Here is a 22,042-nt window from a genome sequence, read left to right on the forward strand (position 1 = left end):
GATCATGACCCAAGCTGAAACCAAGAGTCAGACACTCAACAAACTGAGCCATTCAGGTGGCAGGTAGTTAGTTTGTTTAAAATCAAGAGTCAACAGTTGTGTAACATACTTAGTAACCATAAGAAGAAAAGAAATGAAGTTGGTTTGATATAACTTATGCTTGGTGAAACCCCAGTTGGCTATAACCTTGTTTTCTGTAGGTTCACAAACCTTTGTATTTTATAATAACAATAGCATTTATTACGTGCCAAGACTTTTCATGTATGATTTTACTTACTTAACTCTCATCATGCCCATGTGAGGTAGGTACTATAGTTATCCCTGTTTAACAGATGAGAAAACTGAAAATCAAGACAGGTTAAGCAACTAGCTGAAGAACACACAGCTTTGAATTGGCAGAGCCAGGATTCAAATACAGTTTTATCTAACTCCAAAATGCCTGTACCACTTTCAAGGATTGTGCCAGAGTTTCATGTTAGGCTTATCATGCTCCTTATCTAAATTAAAGTGTTTATCTGCTGAGGCTCTGGATAAGAGGTAGTATCATCCACAGTAAAGGGACACACCTATTTTTCAGGCATTCACAGAAATAAGTGATCTCTCACCTGGAAAAGTGCTGGATGAGCAGATTAGTCTTCAAGGTCTCAGGTCTCCATTTCTCATTCTCTCCAGCTTTTCAGTTCTAAATATGTCTCTGCATGCACCCACAATATAAAGACAGGTTCCAATACTTAAGATGTACAACTAAAGAAGTTATGTGAATTGCCCATCAGTACACTTGAGTGTCCCATTCAAGTGTAGATGGGACCAACCATTTAATGGGGATATTATGGAGAATATCAGGCTACATAGACGGATAAAGCTAGTAAAGCTAGATGATCTTTGGAATCCCTTTCAGACTCAGGATTCTATGGGTCCAAGAACTTTCATTCTTCCTTGAGTTGAATATCTCAAGTTCATTGACCTTCGAACACCATAAATCTTATTGCATCTGACATCAGGGTATTTGAGGCCTACCTTGGGATTCTAGGGCAGATGAGTGCTTAATAAATATTTTCTATGGATAAGAATGATGACAGTGGTGATAATTGGGCAATGATCCCTTTATAGAGGCAGGGGAGCAAAGCAACTCCTCCTCTTCCCCTCTTGCATGGCTGGTTGCTTATATGGTCTTTAATTTGGCAGAGTGATTTTATTGCTGTACTTCTGAACATTCATCTATTTGGTTAAATGATAACAAAGGAAATAAATAAGGAAGCACTTTTGGAGTGAGGACCTTGGATAATTTGTTCTTCCATAAAACAAGTACACTGGCAAACATTGTTAAAATCAAATTTTCAGAAGTCTTAAACAAAGGTTTGCAACAATCCAGGGGACATTTGTTCAAGAAAAAAAATGGCTGAATAATGTCAAGAACAGTGAGCTTTGTGTTTTAACTTGCCCTATTCTGATCTGCCTTCTCCCAGTCTCTGTGGTAGCCTTGACAACCAGCAGCCTAGCAGCCATGGTGGTTGTGAAAAACGGCAGCCTCACAGCTATGATACTTGTGAAAACCAGCAGCCTCCCAGCCACCGGATGGGGCAAAAATAATTTTGGAGCTCCCCCAAAAGCCCCATTCCTAGGTCATTACTTGATATTTGACAGTTCCCTAGAAGAGCCCCCATTCAGAAGACCTGCTTTTATTTAACCTACTCAGAGCCTGCTCTGTGGGAAAAGCACTATTTCCAGGACATTTGTTGAAAACAATCACTGCTTACCATTGTAGCTGCCTAAGGTAGTAGTATCAGTTGGGGTAAATAGGAAGCTGGCCAAAAAGTCTTGAAACAAAAATCTAGAGACTGAGAAGGCCATAGGGCTTTGAAAAGCTCTGACATATTTTTAGGAATCTAGAAGTCCACATGCACATGACCAGGAGAGACCTGAGAAAGTGCTAAACTGTCACCTCTGGCTGGCCTCGAGGTTCTGCACAAGGAGGAAATGAAGGCTAAGGCAGAGTTAACATCTGCCTGCTGAAGCATTGAAGGAGAGCCTCAACCTGCACACAGAGAACACCCTTAGCAAAGGTGAAGACTTATTGGTTTAAGGTACTTAAGGAAATCTCTACCTAATCATTACCTCACCACTAACTGATGGAGTAGCAGCTTCAATGGCTACCCATGACAAAGAACTTGACAAAATGAGTCCAGGAAAGTCACTAAACAAACAGCAGCAACAGCAACAAATTCTGGGGAGGGAGTAGAATCTCATTTCCAGAGTTGATATGGTATTTAAAATGTCCAAATTTCCCAAAAGATTATGAGACACGCAAAGAAATAGAAAACTATGACTCAGACACAAGGGGGAAAAAGCACTTAATGTTTCTTAATGTTTCTGAGGAGGCCCAGATGTTGGGCATGATAAAGATTTTTTTCCCAGATTTTATTTATTTATTCATGAGAGACACACAGAGAGAGACAGAGACATAGGCAGAGGGAGAAGCAGGCTCCATTGGGAGCCTGATGTGGGACTCGATTCCAGGTTCCTTGGGATCACGATCTGTAACCCTCAATCACTAAGCCACCCAGGGCCCCATAATAAAGATTATGAATCAACAATATAAATATGTTCAAAGAACCAAAGAAACCATGTCTAAAGAATGAAAAAATGGTGGAGAATAATGTCTTACCAAATAGAGAATGTCAATAAAGACAGGAATAAGAAAAAAACCAAATAGAAATTCTGGAATTGAAAATAACACTAACTGCAATGAAAAACTCACAGGAGGGCTCAAAATTAGATTTGAGCTGGCAGCAGAAAGAATCAGTGAATTTGAAGATAGATTAAATGAAATTATCCTGTCTGAGGAATGGAAAAAATAAGGAATTAGGAAAAAATAAGCAGAGCCCCTGAGATCTGTGGGAAACCATAAAGCAAACCAACATATGCATAATGGGAGTCCCAGAAGGTGAGGAGAGAAGGGATGGAAGTAAATTGTCATTTAAATTGTGATAGCACTAGCCAAAAAGATAATTTGCCTGTGAGTTTCTAGAAGCATTTGACTCCATTGTACAGATAGAATTTATTAATGTTTTTCAAAGGCCTGGGTTTATTCCAATGAGAGAGAATTAAATTTATCTGATATTTGCATATATTTCATTATACTCAGAAAACTGCAAGCCTTTTTTTCATGATAGATAATTGGGCTTAGTGACAAAACTCTTGGCTAACAAGGAAATTATTTTTTGGCTTAATCATAGACTTGGAAAGAATTTTATTGAGCCATTACTGTGTGTCAGGTACCATGTTAAGTGCTTCACAGGCATGATCACATTTAATCTTCAAAACAAAACCGTGATGTAAGTTCTTAACTCACGCCTTTTTATATACAAGGAAGCTGAGGCTCTATTTAGTTGCTTGCTCACAACTGGACAGCTAGCAAGCAACAGAGCTTGAATTTAAACTTCTATCTGATGCCAAAGCCCATCTTCCTAACCAGCGTGCCACTTTTGCCTTCCCATGCAGAAAGGAACATCTTAGAGACAGAGACAGAAGTCTTTTAGCCCCACTTGTCTGAGTAGTCTTTGGGTCTACCTAGGGGAGTATATATTTCCTCAGATTCAGCCCTCCAGACCAGTTGCCTGGGAGTTGCCTTCTCCTAAGATGCAGATCTAGAGTTCTGGTGTTTTTTGTTGTTGTTTTTTTTGTTTTTGTTTTTGTTTTGCGCTTCATTTATAATTTATTAGCTCTTCCAGTGTTTCACAGTGATACAGGGGTTTCAATGATTAACACCAATGGGACAAAAGGTGGACCTACACAAATGTCTTGATTGAATCGGACTATTATTGATGGAATTTTTTGGTCTATCATAAGTAGTATTAGGCAACCTTCCATCCAGGCAATCTCATAGCTCACAGGGGGGGAATGTAAATGTCCTTAAAGCTGAACAATAGTAAGCCCGTGGTTTGATGATTACACTATCTCACACTGGTTATTAGTTATGGCGCGAGGGAGGCAGTAGGCTAGAAAGATTCCAACCAGCTGAAAGCAAGCAACTCCAAAAGAAATTCCTGCAACCACTCCCATTTCTGACTCTATAATGGTCATCATCTTTATAAAACAACCTTCATTGTTTACTTTATCTGCATCTCTCTGTGGAGAACAATTTTCAAGTTTACAGCAACTCTTGGGAAATCCTTTTTCTGAGTAATAATTAGTATCCCTTGGAGGGGATACTAATATTGTCTCTATAGTCGGTGACACCACAACAGTGTAATGTATTTTGAATCTTGTCTACTGCATCGCTTCTATAATCTCCCGTAGAGTTATACTGCTTTGAAGTTTTCTCATAATTATTCTTTTTTTTTCTCATAATTATTCTTAAAGCTTTTCCTAATCTCCATGTCTGAAAACAAATCCTACGATGGCAGCGACCAATTCAACCAAAAAAATGAGAGTCAGAAACATTGCATACAGTTTTAGCATCCATGCAGAAGCTCGGCAGGTAGCAAAACAGCCAAAGGTGCCCAAAAGAATGATGACAGTGCCAGTGCCAATGAGCACAAAGGGGACATTGGTGGCCTTCTCATTTAAAAGGGAAAAATAATTATCTAGGCTCACCTTGCCCCAAATGCCAACGGCAAGAAGGATTACACCAGTGATCCAGAAGATGAAAGTGTAGATCAAGAGGACACTCTTGAAACAAGTAATGACTGGTTTGGTCTGCAGTCTCCGAGACGGGGATGCCATGACTAGCCCACGACCCTGCCCCACTGCACCAAGCGCACGGAGCCGAGTTCTGGGGTTTTTGAAGCAGGGTCAACTTATACTGACCAGCCAACTTTGGGATTTGGAAACAATGGGGTCTTGACTTTAGCATGTCTCTCTAAGGCTAATAGGTCATGTAAGGGGAGTGTTTGGGACTCAGTCCAGCTAATAATCTCTGCTCTCTTCCAAATTAAATGTTTGCTCCAATTTACAAACAAAACAAAACCCTCTATAAATTCAACTAGATACTTTGAAGCCCTCTAGAATGTCCTCCATTCTTCCTGTAGTTTTAGGTTGGCTTTGAAGAAGGAAATGGTTCAAATTTTTTATGTTATACCTATGATATTCATATTTTCCTCTGAATTATATGCACAAGAGCACGTAGCTTGGATCAAGCAGATGATAGCATTTAATGGGCACATTTGCTGGACATGGGAGAGCATGTCTGGGAGTAAGAGCCTTGAATGCTGGAGTGGTGAATCCAGAGTTGGCACGTAAGGAATAAGGGGTCTGAGTTTTAATGTCAGCTCTGCCAATTACTGAGCATACCTTCTTCACCCACCCTGTGCCCATGAAAAAGAATCTCAGAAAATAATCAAATTTGCTTCCCATTGGAGTACTCTGAGTCGAAATGAAAGCTTTTAAAGTAGTTGTAAATAGATCATGCATGAATCCATACGCTGCTGTGTTGGTAAACTTGCTGATTTTCTTTCATTCTTTCCTTGGTCTGAACTGGATTTCACCAAGTAGGGAGTAGCTCCCATGTCACTGATGGGATGTCCAGTATTGTCTTCATAGTGGCTTTCAAAGTGCTTCTCCAAGCTACTGAGTCAGCTGCCCAGAGCAGAGCCTGGTGAGGGCTTTGGAGGAATTTCAGGGGCTTTTTCCTGTAGATCTCTGATCATACCCTCAGAGGTAGTTTTGAGAGATAAAATAGGGGCTACCTAGCTTAATTTGAATTTCAGGTAAACAGCACATTCTTTTCAGCATAAACATGTCCCATGAAGTATTTGGGGGCATATTTATGCTAAAAAATTGTTACCTGAAATTCAAATGAAATTGAATATGTTTTTTTTTTGTTTGTTTGTTTTTCTCCTACATCTGGCAGCCCAACTTAGAGGGGAGTGGGTAGAGATGGGATTTGTGTTTGATGTTGCTGAAATATCACAGGTAGAAGAAAATGCCTCCTCCTCTAGCAAAATACCCTCCCTTCTCCAGGTTTGGCAATGCAGGAAGACCCAGGGCTGGAACCAGCTTCTCCATAGGTCTGCTAGAGTCTGGAGGCAGGGCAAGGCCTTAGGATGTGTATCACAGTGGTACAGGTGGGATGGGGTAAGAGAATAACCTTTCTTTGGCTACCTTCTCCTTGATTTCTGTGGCCTTGTTTCACATGGTCTCCTCTGCTTCCTTATCATCAGTGGCACAATGATTGCCATGTTGAAAAAAGTGTTTCTAGAGATTGTCCTCAAAGGGAATACTTTTCCATGCTACCCCCCAGCCTTGCCTTCAGCTATGCTTCTAAATAATTTTCTAGTGTTGGCATCCAAACTCAGGAGATTATCACCTTCCCTTGGAGCTCTCAAGAGCTTTACTACTGCCCATCCCCCATGGGTTTAGGGAGGGTGATTTATGGCCCCTCTCAGATCCTGCTTGAGAGTGAGCATAATATCCTTCTCATGATTCCTTGGAGCTTGGCTGAGATGAGGCTGGCCTTTTAAAACCAGCATTTACAACAAGTTCAGGAAGGACACGAGGGAAATGAACACAGTATCCAGAACCCAGAGATAGGATCTGAGATCACTGTTTCCCAAGCTTGCCTGATGATAGAATCCCCTGGGGTTCTTGGTTGAGTATGTGCCTGGATTTCTCTGCCTTTCTTCTAGAAATTCAGATTCAGAAAGTCTGGATGAGGGCCTGGGAATATGCTCTTAAAAGGCATTCCAGGTAATTCTGGTTTGCAGCAGGGTTGAGCACCTCTAAAGTAGGTATGTTATGGGTCATTCTCATGGTCTTAAAGCCCCTTCCCATCCTAGTTGCCACCATGTTAACCTCAACACCTGGGAGCCTAGGCCTGGTCTTTGATCTTCCAGATTCCCAAGGCCATTTATTTCCAAACTAATGAATCTAAGAAATGATAGGGTTTTGTTGTTGTTTTTTAAGTAGGCTCAACACCCAATGTGGAGCCCAGTGCATGGCTTGAAATCAAGACCCTGAGATCAAGACCTGAGCTGAAATCAAGATTGGGCGCTTAACTGACTGAGCCACTCTGGTCCCACTGTTGTTGTTTATAAAGATTTCATTCGTTCATTCATTCATTCATTCATTCATGATAGAAACAGAAGGAGAGCATGCATAGGAGCAACTGGGGAAAGGGGCAGAGGGGGAGGGAAAGGGACAAGCAGACTCCCAAGCATGAAGCCCAATATGGGGCTCAATCTCATGACCCTGAGATCATGGCCTGAGCTGAAATCGAGTCTGATGCTCAACTGACTGAGCCATCCAGGCACTTGTTGTTGTTAATTTTCAATTGCAGATTCCTAGCTCCATTTCAGGAGAATCAGTTTTAATAGACCCAGGGTAGAGCCCAGGAATATCTCTCTTTTCTTTTCTTTTTTTTCTTTCTTTCTTCTTTCTTTCTTTCTTTCTTTCTTTCTTTCTTTCTTTCTTTCTTTCTTTTTCTTTTTAGATTTTATTTATTCATTTGACATACACACACACACACACACAACACAGGCAGAGGGAGTGGCAGGCAGAAGGAGTGGGAGAGGCAGGCTCCTGCTCAGCAGGGAGCCCAATGTGGGGCTCAATCCTAGGACTCTGGGCTCATGACCTGAGCCAAAGGCAGACGCTTAACTGACTGAGCCACCCAAACACCACAGGAATCTGCATTTTTATGCTTTCCTTCACTTAACTTTGTGTCTCATTCCTCTGGGAATGTGATAAAGGGAGCAAGTGAACTGCATTTAGGCAACAGTGCATATGATAAAAATGACCTTGTGATAAAAATGACTATCTGGACTGGGGGACCTTTTCATATCTGGTAGGAGGCCATTCTTTGTGCTTCTCTGAGAATTATAACTCTTTTCACTGGCCTGTCCTCTCTGGGGCCCCTGGGCACTATGCCTGTGGAGACCCTACAAGCAATAGTAGCTCCTGGGAGGTATTAAAGGAGGGTGGTTGCCATACTCACATTTCGCTGCACCTATGCCATCACCATGGGGCCAAAGAGGATGGCTTCTGGATGGCTCCATGGTCTGGGGTTCATGGAAGAAGAACTCCTGAGGCTGCCTTGCTCAAGAGTTGAGTCTTCTAAGTGTATCTAATGTCAAGTGTGTCAGTGATGGTCTTGTGAGCCCCCAAATTAGTTAAAATTCAAACAACCCCTGGTAAGCATCATAAATGACTTCTGCATTTGTTTTTTATTTTTTAATTTTTAAAAAGATTTTATTTATTCATGAGAGACACAGAGTGAGAGAGAGAGAGAGAGAGAGAGAGAGAGGCAGAGACACAGGCAGAGGGAGAAGCAGGCTCCATGCAGGGAGCCCGACGTGGGACTCGATCTTGGGTCTCCAGGATCACAGCCTGGGCCGAAGGTGGCGCTACACCACTGAGCCACCCGGGCTGCCCTGCATTTGTTTTTTAAACTCTGCATGCATTTTTCTCCTCTATAAAATGGGGATGATAATATTACTTACCTTGCTATGAGGATTGTAAGGTACTTACAATAGTGTCTAATACTTAAGTATGTGCTGTTGCCATCTCCCTCCTCACATCATCCTCTTCGTCATCCTCACCACCATCATCATCATCATCATTGCCATTGTTATTATGGATGGAGGGCAGGAGGGTCCTTTCTCCTTTGGGTCAGTTCCAGTCTCAGCTACTAATTCATTGTATAGCTTTGGACCAATGGCCTCATGGATTCATACAGTAAATTTTAGGTTCTTCATTTATTTGTTGGATAAATTGATGAGTTAGGAGAGTCAGCTCCCTACTCCTTAGGGTCCTTTCTGGTTTCAGATATAAGATTTTTTAAAAAAAATTCTATTTATTTGAAAGAGAGAGTGAGAAAGAAGAGATCACAAGCAGCAAGGAAGTGCCGAGGGAGAAGCAGACTCCCTGTTGAGCAGGGAGCCCGATGTGGGATTTGATCCCAGGACCCTGGGACCATGACTTGAGCTGAAGAGAGATGCTCAACTGTCTCAGCCACTCAGGCAGCCCAGATGTTAAGATTTTGTGTTACATTGGATCTGAAGTGAGAGTGGACGAAGGAATGGGAAAAGAAAAGAGAAAGCGTCCACAGGAGGAGTGATGTTAGGGGTGAGGGACCTGAGGCAATCTGGAGAGGGGACAGGTCATCAGAAGGATATGGAAAGTGTCCAGCAGTTCTGCTGACCCTGTAGGTCAATAGGTCAATGCTTGAGAGGGAGGTAGACAGTTCTGACCTGGGAGTAATGCTTTCTAGGGCCTGTGTTTCCAGGGCAGGGCTAATGGGATCAGAGGGCAGTGGTGTATGGCTAATAAATGGTTAAAATGTTTATTTTGGAGTCTTTCTTTGACAGAAACTGCAGAGTAGCCTCATCCTTTCTGAGGACACCACTCACAATGGCAATGAGGATGAGGATTTCTGACCTCCCTACCTGGGAGGAGTTAGCAATGGCCCCAGCAGAAGGCTGCCCCTAATACTGTTTCTTCCTCCCTCTTTCAGGTCTGAACGCTGGTGCTTTTTATGCCTTATCCACTCTGCTGAATCGTATGGTGATTTTGCACTACCCGGTAAGGGGGTTCCCTGAGCATGCTGGGCCTGAAAAGAGTGAGATTTCTGTCCATCTCAGCAGGAGCTGGGGCAGTGATTAACTTTAGCTCCCCATCCCCAAGTTCTAGGTGGTGTGGTATGGTGGTATGCTTATGGGATTCGGAGGGAAATAGCCCTGGCTCTGGTGGCACTGAATTGTGTGATAAGCTGTTTAGCCTCTCTGAGCTCTTATTCTCCTTTCTGCAAGAGAAATGTAATTACTTTAGAAACATTCTTTTTTTTTAGGATAGAAAGTAAATAATACTATGTACGTGTGTATGTGTGTGTGTGTGTATTCATGTGTTATATGTATGTAAAGCCCATGGCATGATGCCTAGCAATACAGTAGGTAAACGTGCGTACATATAGATCACATATGAAAGACTTAATTTGTAAAATAGGGGCAGAATTTAATTTTGAACTCTTAGTTGCTCAACTGTAAGCATTTCTTAAATGTTTCCAGAGCCCGTAAGAGCTGGATTCTGGAAGTGGGATACTGTGTGTCCTGGGGTCAGGAATCCCAGGTCCAACCCTCTTTTGAAAGGACAAAGGTCTCATACTTTAGAAGTGGCAGGCCACTGTGGCTAAAGTGTTCCAATTTTGGAGTTTGATAGGTCTGAGTTCAGATCCTAGCTCTGCACTTACTAAATGCCTCATGACCTTGGGCTAGTAGGTTAATCCCACTGTGCCTTGGGGGTTTTCTCATGTGTAAAGTAGAGAATATTGATTTCTAAACTTACGGTGGGGAATTTTGAGAAGCAAATGAGATTATATAACTGTCATCTTCTTATTCCTTTTGGCACAGATAGCTCAAAAAAACTAAGGGTGGAATATTTGGATATATGTATTTCAGTTTCCCCATTTGTCAAATGGGAATAATGATAAATAAGATAAAAGTGTTGCTGTAAGGATTAAGTTAAAAAAAAAATCCACATCGAAGTAGGACTAGGAGAGTTTGGTTGACTCCAGCATCCAGGATCATGAGCATGCACACATCCAGGGTTATTTTAGGTTGGGAGGAACAGTTATTCTAGGAGTTTCTCCCCACTGGCAACTTCTTAAAGGCCATCTTGCCCTGATATGTTCAGAGAACTGACTCTAATGGAGACTGAATTACTTGCCTTTGCCCCTTCACCTCATGGTGACTATGCTCTGTCTGGTGACTTGTCCCATTCCTGGGTGATCGTTGGGGTTGTGGTTTTCCCAGGGGGAAGAAGTGAATGCTGGAAGAATCGGCCTGACCATCGTCATTGCAGGAATGCTTGGGGCTGTGATCTCAGGCATCTGGCTGGATAGGTCTAAAACCTACAAGTAAGTGACCTCCTCTTGGACTGAACCCATGTTTTGAACTCAAGCAATATGGCTCCAAAGGTTTGGGTGCAGCAGCTGGGAGTCTCAGTGGCCAAGTGGTCCACATTAATCTTTTCTAAGCCTCAGTTTCTCCATTTATAAAGTGAGGGAAATAGTACCCATTCCATGAGGATCTTGGTAAGATTAGAGATGGAGGACACAAGGCCTAGCATGAACACTCCCCCCCCTCCCATGTAGTTTGTGAAAGGGACAGATGAGGGAGAAATGAAAATGAGGGTAGAAAAATGCCAGCAGTTGGAAAGTTTACGAAAACCCCAAAGAATGGTGATGAGGAAGTGATCCTCTGCCCCATTCCCCAGTTTCCTGTTGGACCCCATGGGTTGACCAAGATGTCTGTGCTTGCTCTGGTTTATATTGTATCATCTTGCAACTGCTTATACCTCTTTCATAAATGTTGTGATGTGCTTTGGGCCTGAATGCCCAGTGTGTTTCCAGGAGCCCAGAGCAGTCTTTCTAAGATTTTAGCATATGCCATGCTAATCCAGGATGCTTATTAAAAATAGATTCCTGGGCTCCACTATCATGGATGCCAATTCAGTAGGGGAAACTGCATTTGTAAAAAGCAAAAAGGCAAGCCACCCGGGTGCCTCAATTCAATAGCCAGGCTTGGAGAAAAGGCTCTGGAGAATGAAGACTCAACATCCTTCTCTTCCTGTTGCTTCTTTCCAGTGCTGTGCATGCAGTGTCTGGAGGCGACAGACAGTGGTGGACCTGTTCCCTGTCACACAGACTCGCTTCTGTGAGGCTCTGGTCAGACCAGGTCTCACTCTGGCTGCCCTAGACAAAGGCCAATTGAGGCCATCTCTGAGGATGTGGCCGCCTGGCTGAATACAATGTGGAGTCTGGCTTGGCTTAATGACTGCTGGTGGAGCTTGGCTGCCATCTCGTCTCTGCCATCTGTCAGTGGCTTGCTTCAGCCAGACATGAGAGCAGTGAGGACTGGCCACCTCCAAGCCAATGAACAGCAGTGTCCCTTTTTCCAGGGCTCGCTCTGTGGCTGGAGAAGGGAGGGATTGGAACATCAGCTGGGCTGGGCTGTGGGCAGCCAGATGACTTAGAAGAACTAGAAAATACAGTGATGAAAGGGCTGAGGGCACACTTGAGAATGTAGACGCCACTGTTTCCTAGTGTCACTGATGTCTGACCCCAGCAGTTAGCATGAGATGTCTTCCCTGGGCTAAGACCCGGGCAGAGAAAGTATGAGAGCTCTGTGATCTAGTCATTTTTGGTGTCAGTTTCCTTCTCCCTGAGGACAACTCCCAGACTTGTCCCATTTGGTTTGGAGGCTGGAAATTGGGTGGGTTATGTCTCTTTATTTGAGGCTGGGACTACATATAGTTTTTCTAAATGAGTCAGTGGTTTAAAATGAAGCTATGGTTAAGCAAATGTGGCAAAAGAGGAGCTTGTGTCGCCAACTTCTCCATGAAGTTGCCTTCTGTGGCGTGGGTGGGACTAGATGAAGGTACAGTAGAGGACAAGGAAGCTCCTCTACCCTCAATAGCTGCTTTGAAGCACCAAGTGGGATGGGCATCCTTTGTAGCCTCTGGCCTTGAGCTTTTCCAAAGACGCAACCCTGTAGTGTATCTGTGTATATTAGTGTCCTAGATCCTGTATTGCAGCAGTAGAAAGAGCAGCATAGATTTCAAATCCCAGCTCTGCATTTACTCAAGGGGTGACTCTGAATAAGTAACTTAACTGGTCTGGGCCTCAGTTTCCTCATTTGCAAAATTAAGGCTAGTTCTACATTTCTTGCAGGGCTTTTGCAAGGCTTGAATGAAATAATAAATGCATGTAGAGTGCTTAACAGAATTCCTGGCACCCAATAAATGCAGGATTCACTTGATTCAACCATAGTATATATCTGCTGGTGCCCCCACTGTGTTTCTGGCTTCAGGGGAGACGAGGGAAGGCTTTAAGCTTTCATTGCTGAGTCTTCATTTTGTGGCAGGAGGGCAGAGGGATGTGCAGAGCCTGCACCCTGTAATAAGCAGGACAGGATGAGGAACACAGGTCCAGTTGCAGGAGTCAGGGCCGTTGCAGAGCGATGAGCGGGCAATATGGGAGAAGTGTGCGGAAGGGCAGAGGTGGGGTAAATACCCAACAGAAAGCAGCAGGTTGCTGATGGTCCCTCTGAGAGGACTGGCAAAGGGAAATGTAACAGGAAGTGGGCAGAGCATTCTCACTTTGGCTTTGGAGTTAAGCACTTAGTTCAGGATTGGAGAACATTCTTGCTTAGTTTCTGCTGTCTGTAGTGGAGTAGTTCAGGTTTGGTGAAAAATCTGTGCCATTGGCACAGGAAAAACTCTGAGATGACAGAGAACCTAAAAGTCAGATCACTGCCCAGCATGGCCATGGGGTCTCAGGACAAAGCAGACCAGCACAGTTAGGTGGCTCCTGGGGTAGCCCCACACGCCACTGCTGCCTGACCATAGCTGCTGTTCGTTCTGTGGAGTGTTTTTGTTTTTGTGGAGGATGAGGAAAGAAGGGGGTTGTGCCCTTCTTTCTTGTGGTGCAGCTTGGTATTGCGGAGAGGTTCTGCAGGAGGAGAACTCATGCAGCAGGACGGTTTCCTACTCTCCTGGTCTTACCCTTTGTAGCACTGGCCACAGTGTAATTTAGTAACCATTTGTGTGATTACAGGTTCAGTGTCCATCAACCTCATGGACAGAAAGTTCTGTGAGACCAGATGTCCTGGCACGCAGTGGAGGGCTTGACACACAGCACATGCCCGATTGATATTTGTATAATGAATGAATGAATGAATGATCCTGTTATAGTTAGAAGTGTATGACTCAACTTCTTTGCCTCTGCTTGCAGGGAAACAACCCTGGTGGTCTACATCATGACTGTGGTGGGCATGGTGGTGTACACATTGACCTTGAACCTGGGACACCTGTGGGTAGTGTTCATCACAGCTGGCACAATGGGGTAAGTTTTGCCTCTCATCTGTTTAATTGGGAAGCAGCATCCCTTGGCTCCTAGAGCTGCCGACATCCTTGGAAGCAACACTGATCCCTTTGTTGCCTTCTCATTGACCCCTGAAGATGTCGAAATTATAGCCAGAGGTCTTGTTTACTTGAAGCACTTCAAAAGGTTGCCTGGGGCTTCTGTGCCATTGGGATGGAGTCTGTCCTTCACAGACCTCAGGGAGGCTAGGAAATGTTTAGAGTCTTTTGTAGCTCTGCCTGGGACAGTGTGGGGTCAAAGAAAGTGCATAGGGCTGGGGATCAGGAAGTCTGGGTCCTAGTCTCGGTTCTGCTGCTGACCTTTAGATGACAGATGTGTCCCCTAATTGTGCTGAAACCTTGGTTTCCTCATCTGGAAATGAAGATGAGGGTAGCATGCCTTGTAGAGTTGTTGCAAGGAGTGGGAGAGTCACAGGTGTGAAAGCAGCACGAAGTGTGGTGCAGATATAAGAAATTATAATTGGAATGCTCTGGACCAGTTGTACGAGAAAGCACAGGAAATGACACACCTTCCACAGGGGTCTCTGCTTAGCTTCCCATCCCAGTAATTGTCCTGTGGGCACTACACAAGTGTGTGTGTGTGAGAGAGACAGGGAGACAGAGACTTTCTCAACTGGCGACTCTCCAGAGGGAAAAAGGAGGACTCTGAGCTCCTCCTTCCAAGCCTAGAGAGCATAGCGATGCTGTTCAGTGTCCAGGGACTTCCCACTCGCAACACATAGCCTGGGGACCCAAGATGCAGAATTTCTCAGCTGCAGGCATCCCTAGCCCTTCTGCAAATGCTGACCCTGTTGTAAGTAATGGCCAGACAGAAGAAGCAGGGGACCCCAGGGGCCTCCTGAGCAAGAAGCCTACATAGGAACTTCTTCCTCACTTGTAGGGGTATCTCTTTCTTGGGTGTGGCCACTTGGGGGGATGGCCTGATTATTCAAAGGCCTGGAATGTCTTGATGACAAGAAACAAAACAGGAACAGGAGTTCTAAGGGAGGAGGCGAGGTGGGCTCCTTCACCTTCTTGTTCTTGAAGTTCTCCATCACCTTGTTTCTGTGATCTGGCCTTCAGCTTCTTCATGACTGGCTACCTCCCGCTGGGATTTGAGTTTGCTGTGGAGCTGACATACCCAGAATCAGAAGGCATATCGTCTGGCCTTCTGAACGTGTCTGCCCAGGTAGGGCTCTTATTTGGTGGTGGCCCCAAAACAGTGGCTCTCTGTTCCCTACTTGACTTGGCCTACTTGCAGGCATTGTATCATGGCAGCTCAGTTATCCCATGGGCTAGCTGGCCAGGTCCCTTGTTTCCAGTCTTCTCTGTGCCTCTCCAGGTATTCGGAATCATCTTCACCATCTCCCAGGGCCAGATTATTGACAACTATGGAACCATGCCTGGGAACATCTTTCTCTGTGTGTTCCTCACCCTTGGAGCAGCCCTCACTGGTGAGTTGGGGTCTCAAGACAAGATGATTCTCAGGCTGCTCATGGGCTTAGGCTGTTGGCGATTTGAGAGCCTTAGTGTTTTGATTGATCCTACAGATCGGGGACATACATGCAGAGGCGCAGAGGGGAAGGCTTGTTAGGAAATGTGTTTGAGAGGCAGTAATGTGTTTTGGGGGAATGAGCCTGGGATTTGGCGCCAAAAGACTCTTGTTTGCATCCCAGACTGTGACACTGACCTCCATAGCTGTTTGACATAGGACAAGTGGACCAACTTCTGGAAGGCTCACTTCCTAAATCTATAAAATGGGAGTTGTTGTGAGGATTAGAGCAATGTGTGCAAAAACTCCCTGGCAAGTATAAGTGATCTGTAAATGAAGGCCAATGTCATCATTGCCTTCTGCCTGTCAGGAACATCAGTGATCCGAGGCTTTGTCAAGTTGGCGAGTGGAACCTCTGTCTCTCTGGAATATCTAGAGTAGATCTGAGATACCTGTGACCCTTATAAAATGAGGGCTCCTCTTCTTGGGTGAGCTTGAACATCGGTCTGCTTATTGATTCTGTCTTTGTTGTTCTTTCTCAATCTCTTGACCTCAGCATTCATTAGGGCAGATCTTCGGAGGCAGAAAGCAAACAAAGAAACTCCTGAGAATGTGAGTATGTGGAAGCTTGCTGGGCTGAGAGCTGGGTCCCAGGCTTTGTTTGAGGATGTGGCAGCATGGGTGGGCCCAGGGGGCTCCCAGAGTGGACTGGTTCTCTGGAGGCTGTGAGACCAGCTCCACTCGCATAAACATGGCGCCCAAGCATTTCCTTGGTGGGTGTTCAGCATGGCTTTTGTGCTGCTCTTTCCCGGACTTTTTCTGCTTCCTTCCCTTCTCCTGGCCTCCCTGCTGTGGTCCCCAGAGTACATCACTGTTGTCACAGTCTACTGAGCAGCACCCACTCCTTGGATCCTGAGACAAGTCCTGAGACCCTGGTTCCACTGCTCTCAGCTTGGGGTCAGTGGCTGGAAAGGTGGGAGCCTACCTTGACTACAGTGGTGCTGGCCACAAGGCAGTGGCTCTCCTGGGCATGTTACAGTCCCTTAGGCAGTGCCATGGGGATGGAGGGATGGAGCCAGTGCATTTCTATTAAGTCTTTAAAAGTGCAAGTCAGGGAGTAGGAGCTGATGGTGGTAGAAGGGGGAGGACCAGGAGTATGATTTAGAACGGAAGAGGGTTTCCCTATCTGCTCTCATCAACTGGGAAGTATATTTTTTAAAGATTTTATTTATTTATTCATGAGAGATAGAGAGAGAGAGAGAGAGAGAGAGAGAGAGAGGCAGAGACAGGCAGAGGGAGAAGCAGGCTCCATGCAGGGGCCCGATGTGGGACTCGATGCCGGGACTCCAATCCTGGGACTCCCGAATCACACCCTGAGCCAAAGGCAAGACGTTCAACTGCTGAGCCTGAGCCACCCAGATGTGCCAGCTGGGAAGTATTTTAACCAAAATGTTAGGTATCAAATCTGAGCCAGGATGAAAGCAATTTCAAATCTGAGGAGGAAAAGTGGGATATTACTTACAAAACAAACAAACCACCCAAATCTGTTATAGAGGTAACATGGGGTTCTTTGTAGGAAAACTAAAAAATATATTTTTTACATTTTATACAGAAAAGTATACGAAATTTAAAAATCATCCTGTCACATCATCACCTGCAGATGAAATACTGTTTTTTTGCCATTACTATGTGTCTATATATACATACAATATGCACGCATATATATATCCATATATACTTACATATGGATATGTAAATATTTTTAAAATGAAAATGGAAATCTTCTATCTCCTTTTTTTACTTGTGAACACCTTATCAGGTCATTATTCTTTTACAACATACTTCTAATTATGGCAGGGCATTAAGGTTGTTTTCAATCATTATAAACAATATTGATTAATGTCCTAGAAGCTGAATCTTTGTGCATGTTCTCAAGCACAGTATTTCCTTGAGAAATGGATCAGCGGTCATGCATATTTTTAAGATCTTGATATGTATTGCTAAACTGTTGTCTAGAAAGGTATTATCAATCCTATCAATTTATATTGCTGTAGCAGTGGAGGAGTGCCAACCCTGAGGATTTATTGTTTTGGAGAACTTTGCCAATTTTCTAAGGCAAAAACGGTATCTGAAAGAGTATATTTACTATCATAAGGACACATGTTGGGAGACAGATGATAAGCTTTAGTTTATTATTTGTCTTCTGATATCATACTCTGGAGTTGTCAGGCTGCCCCAGGCACAGGAAATTCAGCAGGGAGACAGGGAAAGCCTTGGAGCAGAAATGCTATCCTCTAGACTGGTGTGAGGACCATGGCATTAGTGCCATGGTGATGGTCTCTCACCTGGGCCATGTACAAGGAAACATAATGGTTTGGAACATATAGTGAGCTTGAGAAAAAGGTACCCGTAATGGAACAGGAGTGGTTTCTTGTGAGGAGGTTTCAATTTGCAATGTGACAAATTGTGTCAAGGGGTATAAGATTTTGCTGTTTACTTTGTAATCTGTGTTTATGTTGGCAGATATAGGCAAACAGGAAGAAAGAAAAGGTCATCTATAATCCAGGCACCTGGAGATAACCTAGTAACATTGTAGCCCACAGTTTAGGGCTCTTTTCTATGGGTCTCCTGGACAGGTGGGGTTCCTAATCAGTTTGTTTACTTAACAGTAGTTTGACAACCTTTCCACAGTCATTCTACCACCTTGGATCTACATATATGTATGTCCATTTCCTCTTGTTTAATATTTAGGTTGTTCCAATATTTCACTATTCCTGCAGCAGTATCTTGGTGCACAGGGAAGACTTATTAATCAAGGTTGGAGTTGTTGGCTCAGTCATCTTCTGTATGGAGTGTTGGAAATAGCATGGAGTGGCAGCAGGAGACAAATCCGGGGATGGTGCTCCACAGTCTGTGTCTCCAGATCACTCACCGTGGTCTTCGAACCTCATTTGCAGCTGGGGAGGCTTATTGTTGTGGGAAGGTCAGGATCCTGGTGGGCTGACACCAGGGAAGCCAGGGCTGTCATGGAGCATCCCTCCACACATCCCATGGCAGTCAGCGTTGAGGCCTGGCCACTGGCACATAAATTCATTCTCAGAGCTAGGTGAAGACAGGGCCCCCAATATATGTGGCCAGAGCTGATCTTTTGAATTAGTGATTGACATCGTTCAAAATGATTTGAATCATTTTGGTAAAAAGAAACAGAATGTTTAGCTTGGCTTTAATGACTAATCTAGATGCTGAAAATCTTGTATGGGGTTCCATTTTTCTTCCAGTTGGTGGTTCTTGGCCAGACAGTGGATGTACTTCTGCCCTCACTAATCTGTGTTTCTGGTTATGCTTTCAAGGTGATGGCTTTGGAGGGGGGCTGGTGTGTGTGGAGGGGGGCATGTGCGTGCACATGTGTGTCAGCAAGAAGAGAGAGGCTGCCTGATTGACTTAAGCAGGCTGCTCGTGGACTGAATGAAGGCTGCTCATGGCTGAGGCTGACCTGGTGCCAACAAACTGGCAAGAATGAGAATGGACAGGTTGGGTTTCTACAGCTGTTGTACTGCCGTGGACTAGCCCTGAGACAGTTGGTGGGGGAGAAGCACCATTTGTCCAGTTGGCATGGGTCTGTAGATGTTCCTTTAGCTCTCAAGTGGTGATGGAGCAGTACAGTGCCAAGGCCTTCCCACTAACTAGATGAGTGCTTGAGGTAAGGAGCAAAGCACAGCATACACCTAGGGGCCCTCACAGGATCATTTCGAGGCCATATTTAATTCTAGACCCACCTAAACAAGTGTGACTCAGAGGACCCTTCTAATCCTGGGCCATCTTTCCCTGAGAAAGTCAAAGCCGAACTGACCCAAAGTCTTCTCCTCTAGGCATAAAGTATATATACATATTTTTAGCCACTGTGTTCATATGCATCTTGCCTTTATAAAAATCCTCTTTGTGGCATCCATTCCACACACACTATAATAATATTCATCATCCTGGGGGCTGCCTCCAAAGGCAGGTAGTCGGAAATTCTGGGGAAGTTGTAGACCTGGCACTTTGGATAGCTACTTGATGGTCAGTCCAGGTAATTTTTAGGCTGTCATGATGAATGGAGAGGGAGAGTGGGCTCTGCTTCTGTTTCAGTCCCGAGAGGGAGCCTAAATAGTGGCACTTGGAGCGAGGTGGTTTGGGGTGGCTGTGGTGTCACAGAGAGCTGGACTTTCTGGCTTTTCTTTGATGCTGTTATAGTGTGAATGTGTTTAAAAGGGCACACTGGCAGAGGCTGGTTGCTGTTTTGCTACTTCCCTTCATTTGCTCTTGGGGCTGCTGAGCGGCCTGTGGCTCTTGATTTTCCCATTGATTATAGTCACGGACAGGCAGCTGTCCGAACCCGGGGTGGAGTACCTCACCTCTTCACCCAGAGGGCTGCCTGCTTGTTTTGCCTTGCAGAAACTCCAGGAAGAGGAAGAGGAGGAGGAAGAGAGTAATACCAGCAAAGCACCCACCACTGTGTCTGAGAATCTCTGAGAGCAAAAGGTGGTGGTGACTCAGGGACCATGGAAAGCACTCCCCACCTCTTCCTTCAGTGCTCACTGCCCGCACACAGGTCTTCGCTGGAGCAGCTTTGGGAGGGATCCGGCTGGGATATTTGTGGCTTGGACGGCAGTGCCTCTGCCTTCTGGAACCCACTCAAGAGCTTGCATGGTCTATTTAGGGAGGATGGCACCTTTCACCAAATGCACACTCGATACCCGCCCCCTCCCCCTTATAGGTTGCGGGAGCTGGTGTTGGGAGAGGCTGCTGGAGAATGGTGGTACCATGTCTTCCCCCTTCACCTCGATCCTGCAAGGAGAGAGCCTGCAAAATTATCATGGAAAGAAAGCTTATTCAGGATATTAACTTTTTCTAGTATCTAAGACCCTTAGAAGCCCAGTTCTAAGGAGAGGCAGCTACTCTGGATGAGGGTGATTTTGGGGTCATCCATACTGGCTGCTTATGTTCTGTGGGTGGAAAAGTACCATCAGGAAACACTGCATCAGAACCAACCCATCAGGACTCGGCCTCGCTTCTCCTTCCCTAAGGTTGGGGTCTGTTTCCAAACCCTTTCCTAAGAGCTGATCAAACCAAACATCAATAAACTTGACAGAGACTTTGCTGTGGCCGTGAAGGAGAAATCCACTTGGGAGAGTGAACTACGTAGGTGTGTGAGGGCACTTGGGAAGGCCCGAATTTGGTAGCTTGATTTGGGGATGGGAAAGTTCTTTTCTGCAAAATCTCTGCCCAGGGACTTCTGTGCATGTCATAGTCACCTGATGCCTTCATGTGGATACTGCCTTGAGAAACTCTGCCATTTGGCCTTAGTGCTTGCTTTCTTCAAAGGGAGGGAAATCCCTGCCAATGTCCTGTAACTTTTTTTTTTTTGTCCTGTAACCTTTACTGAAAACTAACCTTGTTTCATTCTACCCTGAGGAATTCACAGATGCTTCTGAGATGAGAGGAAAGGAGCAGAAGGAAAGGTGGCCCTTGAAATGGGAATTGAGTCTACTTGAATTATGTGCATCCTGCCTCTGGAGGGGATAGTATTTGCATCTCCTCATCCCCCCCTCCCCATCCCCTTCCAGCAATGATCTTTTAACAGATATTGTAAATTTAAAGGGATTCCCTTTAAACCAACTCAGGGTGACCTCCTGTCTTGTCTGGCCTGCTGTCTGGTTCTACTCACGGGCTGGGGTAGTGTCCCCTGAAAAGAAGACATTTTAGTAATTTATCCTGTGGATTGAGCAGCTGTGATCATGACCATGGTGCTGTTTGGCTGTGACCACTGCCCAGGCTTGGCATTTGGGAGCAGCCTGGGTTGGCAGCAGAGCCAGGGTGCTTGGACCACTGCCTGAGGGGAGGCGTGTGTGTGTGTGTGTGTGTGTGCGCGCGCACGCGTGCGCACGTGTGTGTGTACAGACATTTAATATGTTCTGTATGTAATAGAAGTTCACACTTGGTGGAGGGATTGAGTGGGGAGTGGAAGAGAGGTGGAGACAAAGCATGCCTTACTTTCTGGTAAGGAGAAAGGTGTTTACTCTTCAGCTCCTTAAAACTTTTTAACAAAATGTTTACCAGATTATTCATTCCTTTATAAACATAATTTGTATTTTCTATTTGTAATACCAGATGTTTTAAGACAATAAAAGATTCTCCAAGTGGTCTTGTCATTAGGTGGGAGCAGAGGTGTCTCTTGGGGCAGTCCTGAGATTCTCACTCATTTCTGGGGCCCCTGGGACGACGGTGCAGGAGGGGACTGGGGCCAGTGGAGCAGCTTCTGTGGCCTGCTGCAGAGGCGGGTCCTCTGTTTACACAGATGTTACCATCCCAATAGGCTACACTTTAAAGACAAGGCTGTAAAAGTGAACATTGGCCTATGTGGTGCTTTGCAACTCCCCACCCAGCATGTGACCCTGCCTACCTTTTGTGCTATGTACACACGCACACAGTCCACCCAGGGTGACCGCTCATAAGAGAGCCCGCTGTTGTTTCTGGCTCAGCCTCAAAGTGTGGCTGAAGTGTTTGTTTTATGACTGCACCGTCCTGCCTGGCCAGAGTCCATGCTTTCGGCATTGGCCATTCTGTTACCGTTTCTTCTGAGCTGTCCTACCCACTGCCACTTCTCCCTTCCCAGTTGTGGTTTACCTGATGTTGCTTGGACATACAGCTGCTACC

At 45.0% G+C, this 22,042-nt stretch overlaps 1 protein-coding gene and 1 pseudogene across 6 annotated transcripts in view; one reads left to right on the top strand and one right to left on the bottom strand.

Moving 5' to 3' along the window:
* The window catches only part of FLVCR2 (FLVCR choline and putative heme transporter 2), a 56,436-nt gene extending 34,899 nt beyond the window's left edge, over window positions 1-21,537 (top strand). For 4 of the 6 annotated variants that reach the window (XM_072839413.1, XM_072839408.1, XM_072839411.1 and 1 more), the window contains 7 exons: window positions 9,452-9,519; window positions 10,746-10,849; window positions 13,727-13,837; window positions 14,938-15,043; window positions 15,197-15,308; window positions 15,903-15,958; window positions 19,781-21,537. In XM_072839413.1, coding sequence (XP_072695514.1) covers window positions 9,452-9,519; window positions 10,746-10,849; window positions 13,727-13,837; window positions 14,938-15,043; window positions 15,197-15,308; window positions 15,903-15,958; window positions 19,781-19,858 — 635 coding nt within the window. In that variant the 3' untranslated portion in view covers window positions 19,859-21,537. Of the gene's footprint in view, window positions 1-9,451; window positions 9,520-10,745; window positions 10,850-13,726; window positions 13,838-14,937; window positions 15,044-15,196; window positions 15,309-15,902; window positions 15,959-16,208; window positions 16,320-19,780 lie in introns of all 6 variants that reach the window. The other 2 variants (XR_012036947.1, XM_072839409.1) reach the window with 2 other exon arrangements.
* Window positions 3,702-4,749, bottom strand: LOC140639444 (tetraspanin-6 pseudogene; annotated as a pseudogene).
* Window positions 21,538-22,042: the final 505 nt, after the last annotated feature.

This window comes from Canis lupus, chromosome 9 (genome assembly GCF_048164855.1).
Source record: "Canis lupus baileyi chromosome 9, mCanLup2.hap1, whole genome shotgun sequence".
In the NCBI taxonomy this organism is placed as follows: domain Eukaryota; kingdom Metazoa; phylum Chordata; class Mammalia; order Carnivora; family Canidae; genus Canis; species Canis lupus.